This window comes from Lynx rufus, unplaced genomic scaffold (genome assembly GCF_022079265.1).
Source record: "Lynx rufus isolate CCGP_SWC_20201006 ecotype Redwood Valley unplaced genomic scaffold, mLynRuf1.p SCAF_8, whole genome shotgun sequence".
Taxonomy (NCBI): Eukaryota; Metazoa; Chordata; class Mammalia; order Carnivora; family Felidae; genus Lynx; species Lynx rufus.
The window spans coordinates 88,474,784-88,493,548 of NW_025814896.1; the positions used below are offsets into that span (position 1 = coordinate 88,474,784).

Below are 18,765 nucleotides of genomic sequence, written 5' to 3' on the forward strand. Positions count from 1 at the left end.
GACTGCTTTCCCCCTTCCTGCTGCCCATACTTTCTCCTGGCTTTCAGATCAGGGTGCAAGTGATCGAGGGGCGCCAGCTGCCAGGGGTGAACATCAAGCCTGTGGTCAAGGTCACTGCTGCCGGGCAGACCAAGAGGACACGGATCCAAAAGGGAAACAGCCCACTCTTCAATGAGGTGGGAGGCACTGGTTAGCAGGGCTAGGACCTTGGTGGCCCTTCTGAACTGGGAGCACACAGCACATACCTGGCAACCACTTGTTTTTGTGTATGGTGCTAACTTTGTGTGGAGAGATGTGCTGGGTTCTGAGTAGGTTATCTGTGGACCTGGAGGGAGGGTTGTAGCTCTTATTCCTGCACTGGGCTCTTGATGCTCCACATCTCTGTCATGCTGTAGGGCTAGCCACCCACCCTGTCCCTGAGATGACAGCCTCCGTGAGGTCAGGGGTGGAATCCCCCAGAACTTGTCAATCCCCAGAGCTCGTTGCTGGGCTGAGCTCAGTCCACACTTCTGTATGGACCAGACGTCAAGGCTGTGGGTGGTGGTCCAAGGGGTGGTGGAGAACCCCTCTCTGTCTAGCCCTGTGGTCAGCAGCTACTCATTTGTTTCCCTTTCGCCCTGGACCACAGACTCTTTTCTTCAATGTGTTTGACTCTCCCTCGGAGCTGTTTGACGAGCCCATCTTCATCACGGTATGTCTCAGGCAACAGTGTTCTCTGTTACATGTACACTCACATGCATGTCCCTGTGCATGTGTGCACATGTGCGTTTCAGCGTGCATGGGCGTGTATGCCTGTCGGCATGAGTGTCAGCATTTGCGAGAAAGAAGCCATGAAGCCCAGGGGATGGGTGATGTTCAAGACCATGAAGTTCTGCCGGTCACAGAAATGCCTTCGGTAGCTCAGATGGAGACAGCAGTGGGGTGGGGAACCCCCACTGCTCAGGAACCCCCCGGATGCTGTAGGTCAGGGCCCTGAAATCATTCCTGCAGTGGACACTTATTTTCATTTTATTTTGTTTGTCCACGTGCCTGCTTCTGGCCAGGATTTTCTTTTTTGGGCCTTAGCTTTTTTTTTTTTTTTTTTTTTGGTCTTTCTTCTGGAAGGCAGTGTAGTTTAGTTGCTGAACGTGTGGGCTCGGGAGCCAAACTGTCTGTATTCTGGTTCTGCCTGTGTGTTTTGGGGTTCTGTGCTTCTGTACAAGTCCTATAATGTCTCTGTGCCTCTGTTTTTTCATTTGTCAAAAGGGGGCAATAATACTCCCTACTCATGGGTTCATGTGAGTGTTAAACATCTCTCAGAACAATCTCTGGAACAGAGCAAGTGCTACCTAAGTGTTGGCTGTTAACTGCTTGGGAGGGAAGAGATGTTGTGTTGGTCCTTCCTGGGCCAACATTTACTTGTAAATGAGAGTTTTAATTTATCTTTCCCCCCAGGTGGTAGACTCCCGTTCTCTCAGGACAGATGCTCTCATTGGTGAATTCCGGGTAATTATTTATTTTCCTTGAAATTGGTTAGTTCTTGCTAATTCATGTTAGTAGAAACTCTGTACATAATGTGCAGAGGCTTGTGCTTTAGGGGTCCTGTTCCTATTGGTCTGTGTTGGAGAAATATAGTTAACATTTTTAAAAAAATATTTATTTATTTTTGAAGAAGAGAGAGACAGAGCATGAGCCGGGGAGAGGCAGAGAGAGAGGGAGACACAGAATCTGAAGCAGGCTCTAGGCTCTGAGCCGTCAGCACAGAGCCTGATGCGGGGCTCGAGCTCATGAGCTGCGAGATCATGACCTGAGCCAAAGTCGGGTACTTTACTGACTGAGCCACCCAGGTTGCCCAAATATAGTTAAAAAAACAAAACAAAACGATGTTCTAATGTCCTGACAAAAAGGGAAGAGAGGGAAATCTCTTCCCTTACGTCCAACAGGGGGAATTCAGCTTCTTCTGATTCGTATTGGTCCTTACATCTGGGAAGACAGCATGGAATTGGCTGTTAGGTGGCCCTCCTAATTCTGACCAGGCCCTCGCTCTGGGTTTGGAGTTGGGTCCAGATGTGGAGTCCAGGGGATCAGGGTGCAACACGGGAGAGGGGGGAGCCAGCCCCTCCATTTGCTCCAGATCACGCAGAAGCCAAGAGTGCACTGCAGAGAACCAAGAACTGACAGTATGATTCAGCTCGCAGGAAGGCATCAGCAGGTCTCATAGAGCAAAAGCAGCTAGCAATGGAGATCTTCGCGAATGGCGTTTTGATGGGTCCTTACTGATTTTCGCAGTTTTGAATCTTCAGGCATTTATCAAATGGAAGGAAGGGGTACAGGCTTATTTTAACCTCTCCATGCTATCCAAGTAAAATATGGCTCCTTCTCTGGGAAGTAATCACAAGATAGAAAACTAAGTCAGTTTTCCTGGAGAGGCAGTTTTAAAAGACTGGGATCTATCCTGAGTCCTTCTGTAATAAATGGGGTTTTATGTATTGAGTCTCTAATCTTTGAAGTATATTCTTGTTCTGAGAACACAGAGGTTAAAGTAAAAAAATTATTTTCTTTTTTCTAATTATAAAAGTAATCCATGATAAAAAAAATTTTTTTTAGGGCAGTTTTAGGTTCATAGCAAAATTGAGTGGAAAGGACAGAGTTCTCATACCTCTGGCTGCCCCCAGGCATAGCCTCCCCAGCCGTCAGTGTCCTGCTGATCTATGAACTTTTATAAAAAATTATAAAATATAAGAAAGACAAAATAAAAAAGTAAAATCAATCTACCATCTGAAGCTACCACTCAGAGAGCACAGTTACCATTTTGCTGTGTTTCTTTTGCTCTTTCTTCCTATGCATAGATACGCTTTACCAAGCTTTGATCAAAATGTATTCGGCTTTTTTTCCCCATGTAATGTCAGCTTATGAACATTTCCCCATGTCGCTGATTTTCTTTTTTTTTTTTTTTTTTTTTAACATTTATTTATTTTTGAGACAGAGAGAGACAGAGCATGAACGGGGGAGGGTCAGAGAGAGGGAGACACAGAATCTGAAACAGGTTCCAGGCTCTGAGCTGTCAGCACAGAGCCCGACGCGGGGCTCGAACCCACGGACCATGAGATCATGACCTGAGCTGAAGTCGGCCGCTTAACCGACTGAGCCACCCAGGCGCCCCCATGTCGCCGATTTTCAAAGCATGATTTTTAATGTGACGGCATAATGCACCATACTTCATTTAACACTCCAGAGGCAAGAGTTTGATTTGTGTTTCTTGGTTTGATTTCAGATGGATGTGGGTACCATCTACAGAGAGCCCCGTGAGTCATATCCTCATCACCTTGGCCATATCCTTGCATTTTGGTTTTGGAGGCTGTTGGGGACAGCCAGTTGGGACAATCACTTTTCTTCCTTCGGGGTTTTAGAATCTAGATGTAGACTCTGATCCTGGAGATGACAGCTGCAGGAATGGAGAGAAGTCAGGCTTCCATCATCCAAGTAAAACAGGCCCTCAGGGAGATACAAGCCCCCATGTGGGTCTCGGTTGGCCCAGTCAGGGATGCTAAATCTGGAAGCCCCCAAGCAAGGGTTGCTGGTGTCACCTTCGACAGGGGTGGGCCATTTTGATAACAAGTCTAGTATTTCTCCACACCCTGGTTTCTGTTCTGGTCTGTTCACTTCCTGAGAGGGAGGTAAATGGCGGGGGGTCTGGCTTTGGTAGCCTCTTATAGTTGTTCCTGTTGACATTTCTGACTTGGACCCACATGAACGTTCGACGTGTGGCCCCTAGGTCTGCGTGAATAAATCCCTCCTCTCCCCCAAATGTAGTTGGCCCCGGGCTCCCAGATGTGGTTGCAGACTTGGACTCTTCTAATTCTGCCATCACCAACAGACGTCATCTCTCTTAGGACACGCCTATCTCAGGAAGTGGCTGCTACTCTCGGACCCTGATGATTTCTCTGCTGGGGCCAGAGGTTACCTGAAAGCCAGCCTTTGTGTACTGGGCCCCGGAGACGAAGCGCCGGTGAGTACGTTGCCTGGGTTGTCCTCACAGCCCCTCATCTGGCAGGAGAGGCACCAAACAAACAAACAGAAACACAACTTGATGTTTCTGATTTATTTATTTACTTTATTAAAGTTTATTTCTTTTGAGAGAGAGAGTGTGTGTGTGCAACTAGAGAAGGGATGAGAGAGAGAGAGAGAAAGAGAGCGCAAGTGGGGAAGGGGCGGAGAGAGAGGGGGAGTGGGAGAGAATCCCAGTGCAGAGCCCGATGCAAGACTCAAACTCGTGAACCTCAAGATCATGACCTGAGTGGAGGTCGGACGCTTCACCGACTGAGCCACCCAGGTGCCCGGTTTTTCTGATTTAAAAGAATGCATGGTAATTATGAGAACTGTAGAACATGTGGAGAAGTATAAATAAAAAATGAATCACTCATAATTCTACCCCTCAGAGACATCTGTGATTCACATCTTGTTGCATATCCTTCCAGAAGGATCTACATGTGTATTTTTCTATTTTTTTATTACTTTAAAAAATTGAGGTATTGACCTAACATTGTATTTGTTCCAGGCATATGACATAAAAATTTATTATTTGTGTACATTGTGAACTGATTATCATGATAAGTAAGTTAACACCCATCACCTTACATAGTTACAAAAATATTTTTTCTTATGATGAGAAATTTTAAGATCTATTCTCTCAGTAACTTTCAAATATACAATAGAGTATTATTAACTAGAGTCTCCATGCTGTGCATTACATCCTCGTGACTTACTTATCTGATAACTGCAAGGTTGTACCATTTGACATGCTTCGTCCAGTTCCCCGCCTCCCCGCCCCCCTGGCAACCACCCATCTATTGCATATTTTTCTTTTTTTGCAAAAGTGAGATCATTCTCTCTATCTACTCCACCTTGAATTTTATCGGCTGAGCATATACCATTATCCTCTTTACACGCCAGTAAGTCAAGTTACAGATTGAGAGTGGGAAGAACAAGAGAGGCATGTGGAATTGGGGAGGTAACAGCATCTTTGGATGTTTGGCCAGAAGAGAGAAAGTTTGCAGTAGTTGTGGGAGAGGAATGAGGGGTTAATTCCAGGTAAACAGAAGGGTTTCTGAGCAGACACAAGAGCACCCACTCCGGGTTGGCAGCTTTGTGGTGGGGCCCCATAGTAGTCAGTGGCCTGGAAGCAGGAGGGAGGAAGGTAGATGGCGTGGGCAAGGCAGGAGCAGTGGAAGCACTGGGCCGAGGGAGCCAGGGCATCGGGACATGGCTGGTGGTGCCGGGCAGGGAGGATGCAGGGGTGCAAGGCTTAGAGCTGATGAGGGGGGCGGGCAGAGAGAAGGGAACGCAGTTTTTGAGCACCTGCAGTGTGCCAGGCTGCGTTGGTTGCCTCACACTGTGACTGAGAGTTTGGAGGAGGCAGACGGGTTGAAAGCTGTCTTCAGAGAAAGGTTTCAGTGGCCATGGTTTTGCTAGAAGAAGGGCCCTGGGTGGCTGGAAGTTGAGATATGGCCATGCCTCCAGGAGCTGAAGGGGAGGGGAGATTAAGGTGCTGCTGGTGGAGGAAGGGAGCTGTGCTGGTGACTGACTTGTCCACATGGATGTAGGTTATCTGCTGGGAGAATTGGAAGGCATATAGGCAAGCGATGAGGCAGGGACTAGAGTCATCAAGGAAAGGTGACCACGCGTCCTCAGCTTGGTGGCCGGTATCCGTGGGAACCAGGGGAGAGAGGGGCACATGCGGTGGTGTGGACTTGCAGATAAAAGAGATGGTGGAGTGGTGGTGGGTGCACGTGCAAGGTGTGGACTTCTCTTCCCAGCCTGTGACAGCCAGGAGAGGGAGAGGCGAGAGTGGCGAAAGCGGATCTCTAGGGACGAGAGCGGTGGGAGGTGGAGTCGCCCAGGGAAAGCCACTAATCATGGAGGCGGAGGGCAGGTTCCATGAGGACGTCAGAAATAGGGGTTGGCTGATGACAAAGGCTCAGGAAACCACAGTGGGGAGGGTTAGGGGATGGAGAACCCAGGGTTCTGTGCCGTGCAGGGGGCTGATGGCGCTCAGGTGGACAAGCTCCGCCCTCCCAAAGGCACCTGTCCCTGCCTCTCACCCCACAGTCCAGCCCTGTCCTTCTGTAGCACCTCTCTCCAGACATTGTACAATCTTGGTCTTCTCGTGGCATCTCTGAGCCTGTTACCCTTTCCTAAAACATTTCTTCCTCCTCTTCCTATTAATTGTAACCTTGCTTTTTCCTGATGAAGCCACTTCTTTTGAAACTCAGACAGAAGCCCCCACTTTCTGCTCCGACTCTCCATGGGTTCTGGAATGTCAGGAACAGCCACCTTTCACTTCCCACTGCAGCCTCCCGGCCAGCAGCTTTCCCAACTTCGGTGCTGCCTCCTCCTTCAAACGCTGCCTCGCTGATTGATTCCCCCTCTTCTGGGCTGTTACTCACCCCTGGCACAGACAGAGCTGGTCCAGGGACATCTCTGCTTGCGGATTCTCATCTTTGCCGTTGTCCCGAGGTGTGACGTGTCCTCGCTGATGAGCCACCAATATCTGATTTTATTTCCTTTAAGACCCTGAGCTCCGAAATCCCTCTCTCCGCTGCTCTCTTTCTGCCTTTTTCCTCCCTCACCCCTGCTGAATGACAGTCCTTCCTCCCCGGCATTACAGCCCCCCCTGACTCCTCTTGGATTTCCCAGTCCATCAGTGTCCTCCTGCCATGCTTTCCCCTCCTCCAGGCTGGACGGACCCCACCCACCTCCATCACAGTTCTCACCATGTGCTTACTGGCCCCACAATAGGGGCTTTTGCCTCACCTCATGACTCAGCCATCCCCTATTGTCTGTACCACTCCTTGGTCAGTTTGGGTGGCAGAGGTCACCTGGAGGTGCTGGCTAGATGAACCTGGGGGCTACCAGCCTCTTCTTTTACTTGGGTGTGGTTTACTCATTCCATTCTCCACAGTGGCTGTTTCCAAACTTTGCTGTCTTTCCTAAGCCCCAACCTCTGTCTCCTTGGAGAGGCAGGGTTGCACAGCGGTGAAGGATGTGGGCTCCTGGAAGCTCCCTGGTTCCTCATTCCTGACTTCATTTGTCTTCCCTCCCTTCCCCATCTTCCCGCCTCCTTTGCCATGTTCTCGAGTCCTCTGCCATCTTGTTCTACGTGCTCCTCCTGGTGTCTCCTCTTCTGCCCTTTGGTCTGTACCAGGCCCAAGATGTCCCTACCTTCGAACACCCTCACTTTCACTCATTGCTCCCCATCCCTCTTCTCCAAAGTGCTTGCAGCTCATTTCCAGGAATCGCCAACTTCTTCAGGGAGTACGCTGTGTTGTTCTCTACTCCTCTCCCAACTGCTCATTCCTCCTCCTCATCACTAGGATTCCCACCACCTTCTTTCCCTGAAACCACGTGCTGGAGGGTCACTGTTGCCAACCTCCAGGGGCTCTTCTCTGCTATTAATCCTCTCTGTTCCTCCACAGAGTTTGATTCTAGAGCCCATGGCTTATTTCAAACTCTCTTCTCCTTTAGCATCGGTGATTCTCCTGATGCTTTCCCCCCCTTTAAAAATATGGATCTTTGGGGTGCCTGAGTAGCTCAGTCAGTTAAATGTCTGGCTTCAGCTCAGGTCATGATTCCATGGTTCCTGGATTCGAGCCCTATGTGGGGCTCTGTGCTGACATTTCAGAGCCCAGAGCCTGCTTCTGATTCTGTGTCTCCCTCTCTTTCTGCCCCTCCCCTGCTTGCGCTCTCTCTCTCGAAAATAAACATTAAAAAAGTTTATAAAAATATGGATCCTTCAAATTCAGTGGCTCAGTAAAATTCCTTTGCCTGCCTCTTTGCTGTCTCTTTGACTCACACTTTCCAGGAGCCCATCTCTTTCCACCTGAGACTCCTAAGTTGCTCATCTCCAGCTTGGATCTTCCGAACTTCAGACACTCGGTTTCAGTTGCTTTTATTTTATTTTTTTAAGTTTATTTGTTTATTTTGAGAGAGGGCGAGAGTGAGCACGAGCAGGGGAGGAGCAGAGGGAGGGAGAGAGAGAATCCCAAGCACTGACAGTGCAGAGCCCAACGCAGGGCTCTTTCTCATGAACCGTGAGATCATGACCTGGGCCAAAATCAAGAGTCAGATGCTTAACCGACTGAGCCACCCAGGCGCCCCAGTTTCAGTTGCTTTGTAAGAAAGCCACATTAACATGTCCCTGAGGCCCCTCTAACTTAACATGTAAAAACCCAGGATTATCTGCTGCACGCTCCTCACAACTGCTCCCATCCTGTGTGAGGTGACATCTTAGGAAATGGCTGTCATCCACTCAGTTCCCCCAAAAGCCAGAGGTCTGATTTCATTTCTGATCCCTCAGTCAATCCACATGCAAGGGGTTGGTCAGTTTTGTTGGCATGACAACCTCAGTGCATGCTTCTCTTTCCCATCCCAAGACCAGAATGACCAAGGTCACACTCCCCTCACGTCTCCCCTGGGCCCCTGTGTGAATTAAGATATAGGTTCAGCTGCTGTAACAAAGACACCCTAAATAATAGGTGTTAAGGAGGATAGAAGTGAATTTCTTTCTGTCATAAATGCCTGGGTAGGCGGTCCAAAATTGGCTTGGTGCTTCCACAGTGACCAGAGACCCAGGCTCCTGGTCTTTGCCCCGCTGTCTTCATCATGAAGCTTCCATCTCATGGTTCAAGAGGGTTGCTCCAGTTCCCGTCATCATGTCTGTATTCCAGTCAGTGGAATGGAAGAGCAGGATCTTGCTTAAAGGTGCTCTTTCCCTGTGAGATGGTGAGCTCCATGGAGGTGGGACCTCTGACTACCTTGTTCACTGCTGCATCCCTCCCCCTTCAGCGCAACCTAGTAGCCACTCACTGAATACTTGTTGACTGAACGAACGAAGCTTAGACCTGTCACGTCTGCACTCTTGTTAATGGGTGGAGTGAGAAGGAGACCGAGGTTCTTGAATACCCGCTGTGTGCCGCATGCATTTACACGTTACTGAAGTTGATTTTCCTAGCAGTCTGTAAGGTCAGTGTTACTGTTTCCACGGTACAGGTGAGGAAGCAGAGTCTCAAGGGAGGAACCTGCCTGAGATCACATGTTAGTAAGCAGCAGGGCGAGATCTACCTTTGTTCAAATCGCACCATTTAAGGGGTGTTGGTTGAAGGAGAGAAAATACTGTGCTGAAGTGCGTATTTGGTTGCATTGTAGCTGGAGAGAAAGGACCCCTCTGAAGACAAGGAGGACATCGAAAACAATCTGCTCAGGCCAACTGGCGTGGCCCTTCGAGGAGCCCACTTCTGCCTGAAGGTCTTCAGAGCTGAGGACTTACCACAGAGTGAGTCTGGTGTCCTCCCTGGGTTGGGAGATTGTAAGTGGGGGACCCTGGGCTGGGGAAGCAGTCTTTGAGATGTTGGAAGGGCTCAGTGTCTCCACAGATGAAAAGCATCCATCCACTTGGTGACCCATCATGCCGTTTGCGTGGGACTGGTTTCGGCACGGAGAGTCCCACAGCCTGGGGAACCCCTCAGTCCCTGGCCAACTGGGGAAGTGTCCTCATCTTTCCAAGAAAGAGTGACAGGGTGGCCACTGCCTGGGTGCTCACAGTGACTGGCCCTGCACTGGGCCCACCCTGTGTGCTCAGGAACTGCTGGAGGAATTATGCTGAATATTTCAGAGCCATAGGTTTCAATCCGGGCCGTACGTTAGAGTCTCCTGGGACCTTTAAAGGTGTACAGACACCTGGGCCCCACCTCCAGTGTTTTGTATTGATTAGGTTTGGAGTAGGGCTCACACACGGGTCGTTTTCAAAGCGGCTCACTGTTTTGAAGCATGTGTTAGCATAATCAAGCCAATTCCTGTCCATAGAAGAGTCACTGAGAGCGTTTGCAACTGAGATCCCTGTTTATAAGTTTTGCATAAAGCTAATTATTTGAAGTTTTGCTTAAACTTTGACTAATGACTTAAAAAGAGAAATGCATTCTTTCTGTACAAACTGAATTGTACCAAAATCAAGGAGAAAGCCTTTGAGCAAGTAATGGGTTTTAAATGGGCATTAAAATGCATCTTCAGAACATTCCGCATTGATTGGTTGAAACTAGGCAGAAGTGAGATTGGTGAGCTCCCGCAGGGGGCTGGGGAAATAGAAATGTTGGCTTTGTTCAAGGTGAATGTGCTTTATATTTAATTCTCTGCAGTCTTGTTTAAATATAAATAAAACAAAGTAAGTGGGTACATAGGACATGAGTACTTGCTAATTGTTATCTGTTGTATTCATGTAGACAGCAGCTGGTATGTAATCTGTACCTGCCTTTCCCCTCATTCATATACACACTAACATCTATACATGCCATAAGTATACATGTGCACATACCTATTTATCTGTGTATACATTTGCAAATAATATAACTAACTCAGTAAAATATTGATTTGGAGTAGCATAGACTAAAAATTGTTTTTTTTAAAAAAGCAGAAGTGACTTATTGGTTAAGGGCAGGTAAATCACTGTGCTAAGAGACATAAAGGAAAATGTGAAACAGGCCACCAGTTATGGGATGTTATTATAACAACTTCCAGTCTTTTTCTGGATTGTTAATTGCCCTTAGTGATGTGGATTGCTAATCAATCAATCAATCAGTCAGTCCTCACTCCGTTATCTTTTGGGTCTATACAGAAAGCCCTTGAGAGCAGGGGCCAGTGAACAAGCTGTTTGGGCAGGATGAAGAAGCAGTGTGTGCCCTCAGGAGCTGCTGCTCCGGGAGTCCCCGGGCTGAGGGGGTGCCACTCCCTCAGGGAGTCCCAAGACTGTCTGGAGACAGTAAGGTGGAATGCTGGGGTTTTGGTGGTCGGACAGCAGGCGGGCAGTGACCAGAGTGTTCTCCCCAGTGGATGATGCCGTGATGGACAATGTGAAGCAGATCTTTGGCTTTGACAGTAACAAGAAGAACTTGGTGGATCCCTTCATGGAAGTCAGCTTTGCAGGGAAAATGGTAAGAAGCAAGGAAGCAGGAGGAGTCTCTCCGGAGGGTGACGGCTGGGTGTGTCTGCGGACGGGTGCTGAGCAGAGTAAAGGACAAGGTGAGGGGACACACTGCCCTTGGTGCTGCCCATAGAAGGCGTGCACGGGGCGACTGATTGGAGGATGCACGGTGAGGCACTCATCACGGCTTGGCTCTCTGGGGCTGCCTGGCACACACACGTGGGCGGGTCTGTTTGGGGTATCCGAGATGGAGACATAGGTGATAGACACGGCGAGGACAGACAGGCAGTGGGTAGATAGAGGAGTATTTGGGAGAAAATGAAGCAATAGAATGGAAACCAGATGTGAAGTCATAAAGGTAGGGAAAATTAAAAAGCAATAAAAACTTAGTGATTATTTTTAAAAAGTCATGGCAGGAGTTGAGTGGAGAAAGTCCACTTTGGTAAGGGCCCTAGGGATGACTGGCACCTTTCTTCCTCGCAGCCCACCTTCCTGCCCAGCGGCAGGGCTGTTGCTGCGGGCTCCCTCCCTCCAGCCCACCCCAGGCAGGCGGGCACTCTTGCGGCCTCCTCTGCCCATCCTGCGGGCTCTCCCTGGCAGCTGGGCCACTCCCAGGCTTCAGCCTCACCCCTCCACAGAAGACTCCCACAGCTCTGTTTAACTCTGACCCCAACTTCAGCCCCAGACCTCCACAGGCCTCTGCACAGCTCTATCTGCTGCCCCCTGGGCCCTGGAGAAGAGTCCTCTTCTGCCCAATATGCCCTCTGTCAGGAGCCTCCATCATAAGCAGGTACCGACGTCAAAGGGAGAAGACGTGGGCCTTGATTCTTCCTTCGTTTTAAATATCCTTATGCCAAACATGCCACCCTAGCTTTTGATTTCAAACGTGTCCCAAGGCCCTTCCTTCCCCTGTGCCCACTGTTGTCTCTTCCCAGGACCACACAACAGCTTTGGGTTTCATTCTCTTCTCTGGGTTCTCCCCAGCGAAAGCCACCAGAATAATTAGTCTAAAACAGCCCTGTTTGTGCAATGAAGTTCAAACGTATAATCCGGCTGATCAGGTGCTGTGCATCTGAACTTTCTCACCTGGTCTCCATGGCTTAAGTCAGCTGCTATGGTATCTGTGCAAGTGGGAGAATGGCGCCCCCTGCCGGGAACATGCAGCTCTGCAGCCCCTGCTGCAGCGTGGCCTCGCGCAGGGTTTCAGCCCCAGGGGCTCCCTTCCTGCATCCTCCTGTGCATACAAACTGCATTGCTCACACAGCGGCCTTGTGTCCTCTCATCTGTCCTGCCTCTTCCTTCCCTTCAGAGTCACACTTCTAGGCTTTGCACATGCCTGTGCCCTTCCTTCACTCCCCGCCCCAAGTCCAGCATCTTTTAATGTTCACCTTCCCTAAGGTCCCAGGCCTGATGCGCTAAGTCATCGGGGCTCTAGGGTGCCCTGGGCCCTCTTTTAGCAGGTTTTCCATTTCATTACAGTAGTTGTTAGCATCTGTTTCTCCCACTTGTGGGTAAGAGCCTGATCCCAATCGTATTTAGTCCATAACCTCAAAGCAGAGACTGTGGTGGAAATGGTGGGAAAATGACATATCAGGTGGGTGCAGACTGCCCCCGTTCTCAGAAGCCCTGGCAGGGAGCCTCTGTGTCCCAACCACAGGGGTTTGGCAAGGGTGGGGTCATGGCCCTCTGAGGTCGTGCCAACCTTGTGGATAGTGCCACCTGCCGTAGAACTGGGGTTGGGAGAGTTGAGTCACATGGCTTGGATGTTAGCGGGGAAAATTGGAACAAGGCAGAGAAGAAGGGCTGAGAGTCTGAGCTGGGTGGCAGGAGGGTGGGTGCGAGGCAGTGGGCTTACCCTTCCCTCCCTAGGCAGAGGTGGGGAGTGGGGGAGACAACCCATGGGTGTCACAGGATAATTGCAGAGAAGTTTTAAAAAATAATACACACCAAAAGGTGAGGGTGGTGTGGGTTCCCATTCACACAGCACTTTGCCATTTTCCTTTCTCGTAATCTCTTCTTAGATTCACTTTGAAAAGGAGCAGGGTCTGCCAGCCCATCCCATGGACAAGAGGAGGCCCTGGGATGGGGGTGGGGTGGAGGGAGAGGGAGGTGTCCTATTATCTGATGCCCAGATCCACTCCCCACCTTTTGTTTCTTTTCTCTTTTTATTACTGACATACGTGTTTACTAATGCATTTTGAAAATTACAGAAAAAAGTAAATAAAATGACCCATAATGCACCATACAAAGTTCATTTTTGGTGCCCATCTTTCCAGTGATTTTCCTGTGTGTAGATGATAGACATTTTTCTGATTCTTTACTTTGAATATTTTAAAACATCAAGTTAGAAGAGTTATTCAGTGAACACCCATGCACTGGTATGACTTCCACTTAGATGAAGCACTTGCTAACATTTTGTCACATTTACTTTCTGTATATAGATACTTTTTTTCCCCCTGGGCAATCATTTAAAACCTAGTTGCAGGCTGTACTCCTAAAGGCTTCAGCATGCATCTCCTGAGAAAAAGAAAATTCTTTGTAACAAAATTCTTTGTAGCTACAGTAATATTATCAGACCTATGAGATCAACAATCATTCCCTAATATTATCCCATCCTGGCTCATATAAATTTACTCTGATCATCCCCCCAAATTTCCTTTAGAGCTGGCTTAGTGTGCTGATTGAAGACCTAACTGTAATTCACGCTCTGCATTTGGTCCTTGGGCCTCTTTATTTTAGTCTCTTCTGTAACAGCCCCTCCTGCCTCCCTTCCCCTAACCATCCCCCCGCCCCCAGCCCGACAAACATAGTTTTTCTTACCCCATGATATTGACTTTTTTGAAGAGTCCAGGCCGTTTGTCCATGTTCTGGATCTGTCTGATTGTTTCCTTCTGGTGTTGTTTAACTTGTTCCTCTGGCCCTGTATTTCCTACAAACTGGAAATTAGGTGTTGAGGCCAGACTAGATTCAGATTCAGTATTTCGGCACGAATGTGTCACACGTGATGTTGTGTACATCGTACTGCATCATAACAGGAAGAGAGGTGAGGTTGTCCCACCACTGGTGATGATTGTGTGATCATTTGCTTGAGATAGTGTCTCCAGAACACCCTCTTGTCAAACGACATGCTCCCTTTTGTACTTTGCAAGTAACTGTGGGCGATGTCTTGGCACTGTGTATCTTGTTTCCCAGCAGCTTCTTACCTAATGGTCCATGCAGCCGTTGACCTCCTTGCCGGAATAAGTCATTTACTTGGGGTTGCAAAGTGGTGATTTTCTCATTATCATTCCTTCTCTCTTTACAATCTAGTGTTTTTCTGGAAAGAAGAGCTTTCCTCCTCCTTGGCCCTTTTGAGCATTACTTATAGACCTCAATACTTTTTATTAATTCAGTGTGTTAAAATCCGTCATGACTGTGTTGGATGTATGAACTGTCCTCAAGTTGGCCATTGGGGGCCCCTTCAAGCTGGCTCCTCCATCCTGAGCCTAACTCAGGGTCTCAGTGAAAATGTATGTGGGAGAGGTAACTCTGATTTTAAACTCTTTCACGCAGAGGTGTAAATGCTCACTGTGGGTCCTCACCCAAGTGCTGTGTTAGTGTGGGTTTGGGATCGGGGTCTGATGCCCTGTACCTGGCCACAGGAAGGACTGTAACAGAATAAATGAGGGCAAGAAGGAAGGGGAAAGGTGTGGCTGGATAGGCCTGTGGGACACTTCTTCCAAAGACTGGGATTAATTTCCGAATTTGACAGATAAGGAAGGTCACATCTCAAGATTGTTTTTATTCCACTTTCCTCCAAATGGTAGGGTGCTTTGATGGTGGTGAGAACCGAGACTGACCTGCCTTCAAATTTAATGGCTTTTTTTTGGAGCTGAGTTTCAGAGTTCTGGGGCTCCTGGCTGCTCCTGGGTCCACACAGGCACCTTGACCTCCCAAGGTCTTCTGTTCTGAGATGCTCTTGGCTGGCCCTGGGGGTTTTTCTAGGTAGGTGCACATGTTCGTGGGATGTGATGGAGGTAGGGGGGCTATATATAAAGCTGATTGGTGAGTGGGCTTCTGCAAGAAGCCCCCAGAAGGAAGAGGCTTATTGTGGCGGAGGCAGTTGAGACCCTCCCTTTTGAAAGCTTCAGCCTGTTGGACACTCCTGGCAGTCCCCAGGCCTCTATCTCACCCTCTCTCTCCTCCAGCTATTTGAACTGCCTGTCTCGTTCTTTCTGTCCCTCTCTCTTAGCCTGACAGTATGTCACTTTTTCTCACTACATCCTAATCTGGAGTCCTGGAGTTTTGCCCTCTGTGTGCCCACTCACCCCAGTCTGGGTCTCATTGCACTTCCACTTATGGACACTTGGCGGCACTATTATTCAAGATGTGAACCATACCTGATTTTACACACACACACACACACACACACACACACACACTCTTGGTAGTATGTGAGAAGGAAAGGAAAGGTACTTGGGGGGCAGGGTGGGAGATTTTCAAGGAATTTTTTTTCTGAACTCAAGAAAAAAACCTACCAATTATAAAAAAATTGAAAAAAAATCAGAGAAAATAAAAGAAAATGAAAAGAATTAACCATATTTCTGTACCCCACATCACTCTGGAGATAACCACTGTTACCATTTGTGGGTATTTCCTTGTAGTGTGTTTTTCTCTCTAGTGCTTTCACTCCCAAACCTCCACTCCCCCACTGGAAAAAAATTGGATTCAGAGTTGATTTTCATTATTTGGGGATATTTGCAAATTCACCTACTCGCTAAAAAAAAATTTTTTTTAATTTATTTATTTTGAGAGAGAGAGCAGAGGAGGGGCAGAGAGAGAGGGAGAGAGAGAATCCCAGGCAGGCTCTGACCTGTCAGCGTGGAGCCTGATGTGGGGCTCGAACTCACAAACCGTGAGATCATGACCTGAGCTGAAACCAAGAGTTGGATGTTTAACCGACTGAGCTACCCAGGTACTCCTATTTGTAATCCTAAAATTTATAGTCATGCTGCTTCATGATCATTTGTGGTCTGTGCAGTATGACTGAGGCCCACGTTGCCAGCTGATTTGGAACAATGTGACCCTGCCTTTTTGTCTCAGTTCTCATCCTGTAATTAAGTGTCCTTTTCTTGGTCTGCCTGGTGTTGTGTTTTTCACATTTTTGTGCGCTTTATTGGTGAGTTGACTGTTTAAAATGCTCCCCTAGTGTAGTGCTGTAGTGTAGTGCTCAAGTGTTCCTCTGTGTAAAAAGGCTGGGTGTACCTTATAGAGTAAAGATATGTTAGATAAGCTGCATTCAGGTATGAGTTACAGTGACGCTGACTGCGAGTTCAATTTTTTTTTTTTGTGAGTTCAGTGTTAATGAATCAACAGTATATATGAATTTTTTTTTTAAATGACCATTCATGCTTTTCATTGACAAATGTCAGGATGGCTTTCTGATTAAATCAAGAAACAACAACACATCTGACTGTGTAATTTTGGTGTCAGATAGCTCACTATTTTGTAAAATTTTTTTTTTTAATGTTGATTATGGAGAGACAGAGAGAGACAGAGCATGAGCATGGGAGGGGCAGAGAGACGGGGAGACACAGGATCCGAAGCAGGCTCCAGGCTCTGTGCACAGAGCCTGATGCGGGGCTCGAACTCACAAACCACGAGATCGTGACCTGAGCTGAAGTCGGATGCCCAACCGACTAAGCCACCCAGGTGCCCCTATTTTGTAAAATTCTTTGGTAGACCACCCATAAATTATTAGGTGATATTTTTCTTTTTTTAGTGTTTAATAGATATTTGCTTCATATTATATATTACCAGCAATTTTATTGCTATGTTCTTATCTAATTCCTATATAAAAGCTGTATAATATCAGAGAAACTATTAAACAATTTTAGGTTATAGTAAGTTACAAATGTTCTTTTCAACTTCTCTTTTTTAAAAAAATTTTTTTAGGGGCGCCTGGGTGGCGCAGTCGGTTAAGCGTCCGACTTCAGCCAGGTCACGATCTCACACTCCGTGAGTTCGAGCCCCGCGTCAGGCTCTGGGCTGATGGCTCAGAGCCTGGATCCTGTTTCCGATTCTGTGTCTCCCTCTCTCTCTGCCCCTCTCCAATTCATGCTCTGTCTCTCTCTGTCCCAAAAATAAATAAAAACGTTGAAAAAAAAATTAAAAAAAATTTTTTTTAAATTTACATCCAAATTAGTTAGCATATAGTGAAACAATGATTTCAAGAGTAGATTCCTTAATGGCCCTTACCCATTTAGCCCATCCCCCCTCCCACAACCCCTCCAGCAACCCTCAGTTTGTTCTCCATATTTATGAGTCTCTTCTGTTTTGTCCCCCTCCCTGTTTTTATATTATTTTTGTTTCCCTTTCCTTATGTTCATCTGTTTTGTCTCTTAAAGTCCTCATATGAGTGAAGTCATATGACATGTCTTTCTCTGACTGACTAATTTCACTTAGCATGATACCCTCCAGTTTCATCCACGTAGTTGCAAATGGCAAGATTTCATTCTTTTTGATTGCTGAGTAATACTCCATTGTGTGTGTGTATATATATATATATGTATATATGTGTGTATATATATATATATGTATGTATATATATATATATATATATATATATATATATATATATATACACCACATCTTCTTTATCCATTCATCCATCGATGGACATTTGGGCTCTTTCCATACTTCCGCTATTGTTGATAGTGCTGCTATAAACATGGGGGTGCATGTGTCCCTTCAAAACAGTGCACCTGTATCCCATGGATAAATACCTAGTAGGGCAATTGCTGGGTCGTAGGGTAGTTCTATTTTTAGTTTTTTGAGGAACCTCCATACTGTTTTCCAGAGTGGCTGCACCAGCTTGCATTCCCGTATATGAATTTTTTAACTTTTCTTTATTTTTGAGAGAGAGAGAGACAGAGCGTGAGCAGGGGAGAGGCAGAGAGAGTGGGAGACACAGAGTCTGAAGCAGGCTCTAGGCTCTGAGCTGTCAGCATAGAGCCTGACTAAGCACACGAACCCATGGACTGTGAGATCATGACCTGAGCCAAAGTTCAACACTTAACCAATTGGGCCACCCAGGTGCCCCACAACAGTATATATTAAATAAGAATCCTTAAACAGAAACACACATAACACAAGATTATGTATTGATTAGTTGAGAAAACTGTTGTGACAGAGGCTGATAGGAGCCTAACCCTGTATTTCCCCCAGAACAGTGGTTTAATATTCACAAATTCAATGTTCTCGGTGATTTATAGAATATGTAACTACCATCAACAACAAGAATCAATTCTATCTACTCAGCTTGGTAAATTATTTTTATAGTCTAGTATTTTCTTAGGCTATTAAACAGCCTTTGAAATAAATTTTTGAAGACTGTATAATATTCCATTATGATTGTGACATAACATTTGGGATAACTTTTTTGACATATGACATTTGACATAACCTATTTTGGGATAACTTTTTTGTTGTAGTTGCTAGTTTCATCTTTTATGAACATCTCTGTGACAAATCAGTGTGCAGGAATCTTTCTTCATACTCAGATTGTTTTATCTATAGAGAAGTTTCTAGAACTGGGCAGAGGGCATGCTTATTTTTCAGTATTTGATACAGATGGCCAAATAGCCCTCCAGAACGGTCATATGAATTACACTCTATCAGGAAGTGAAGGAGGGTTAAACAGAAAAAAGGCTTAGAGACAAAGGAGGAGGAAGAGGAAGAGGGGAAGAAAGAGGGGGAGGAAGCTCGGTGCTGGCTCGGCTGAGTGTGTGGGGAGTGGAGCAGAGCGTGGGAAGGCTGTTGGGGTCTTCCAGGGC

The 18,765-nt window shown here is 47.1% G+C and overlaps 1 protein-coding gene across 4 annotated transcripts in view; it reads left to right on the top strand.

Annotated features, from left to right (window-relative positions):
* The window catches only part of DYSF (dysferlin), a 225,763-nt gene that overhangs the window by 64,957 nt on the left and 142,041 nt on the right, over positions 1-18,765 (top strand). For all 4 annotated transcript variants that reach the window (XM_047069397.1, XM_047069398.1, XM_047069395.1 and 1 more), the window contains 7 exons: positions 48-176; positions 629-691; positions 1,435-1,485; positions 3,254-3,284; positions 3,873-3,988; positions 9,184-9,310; positions 10,858-10,961. In XM_047069397.1, the coding sequence (XP_046925353.1) occupies positions 48-176; positions 629-691; positions 1,435-1,485; positions 3,254-3,284; positions 3,873-3,988; positions 9,184-9,310; positions 10,858-10,961 (621 nt within the window). The remainder of the gene's footprint in view (positions 1-47; positions 177-628; positions 692-1,434; positions 1,486-3,253; positions 3,285-3,872; positions 3,989-9,183; positions 9,311-10,857; positions 10,962-18,765) is intronic.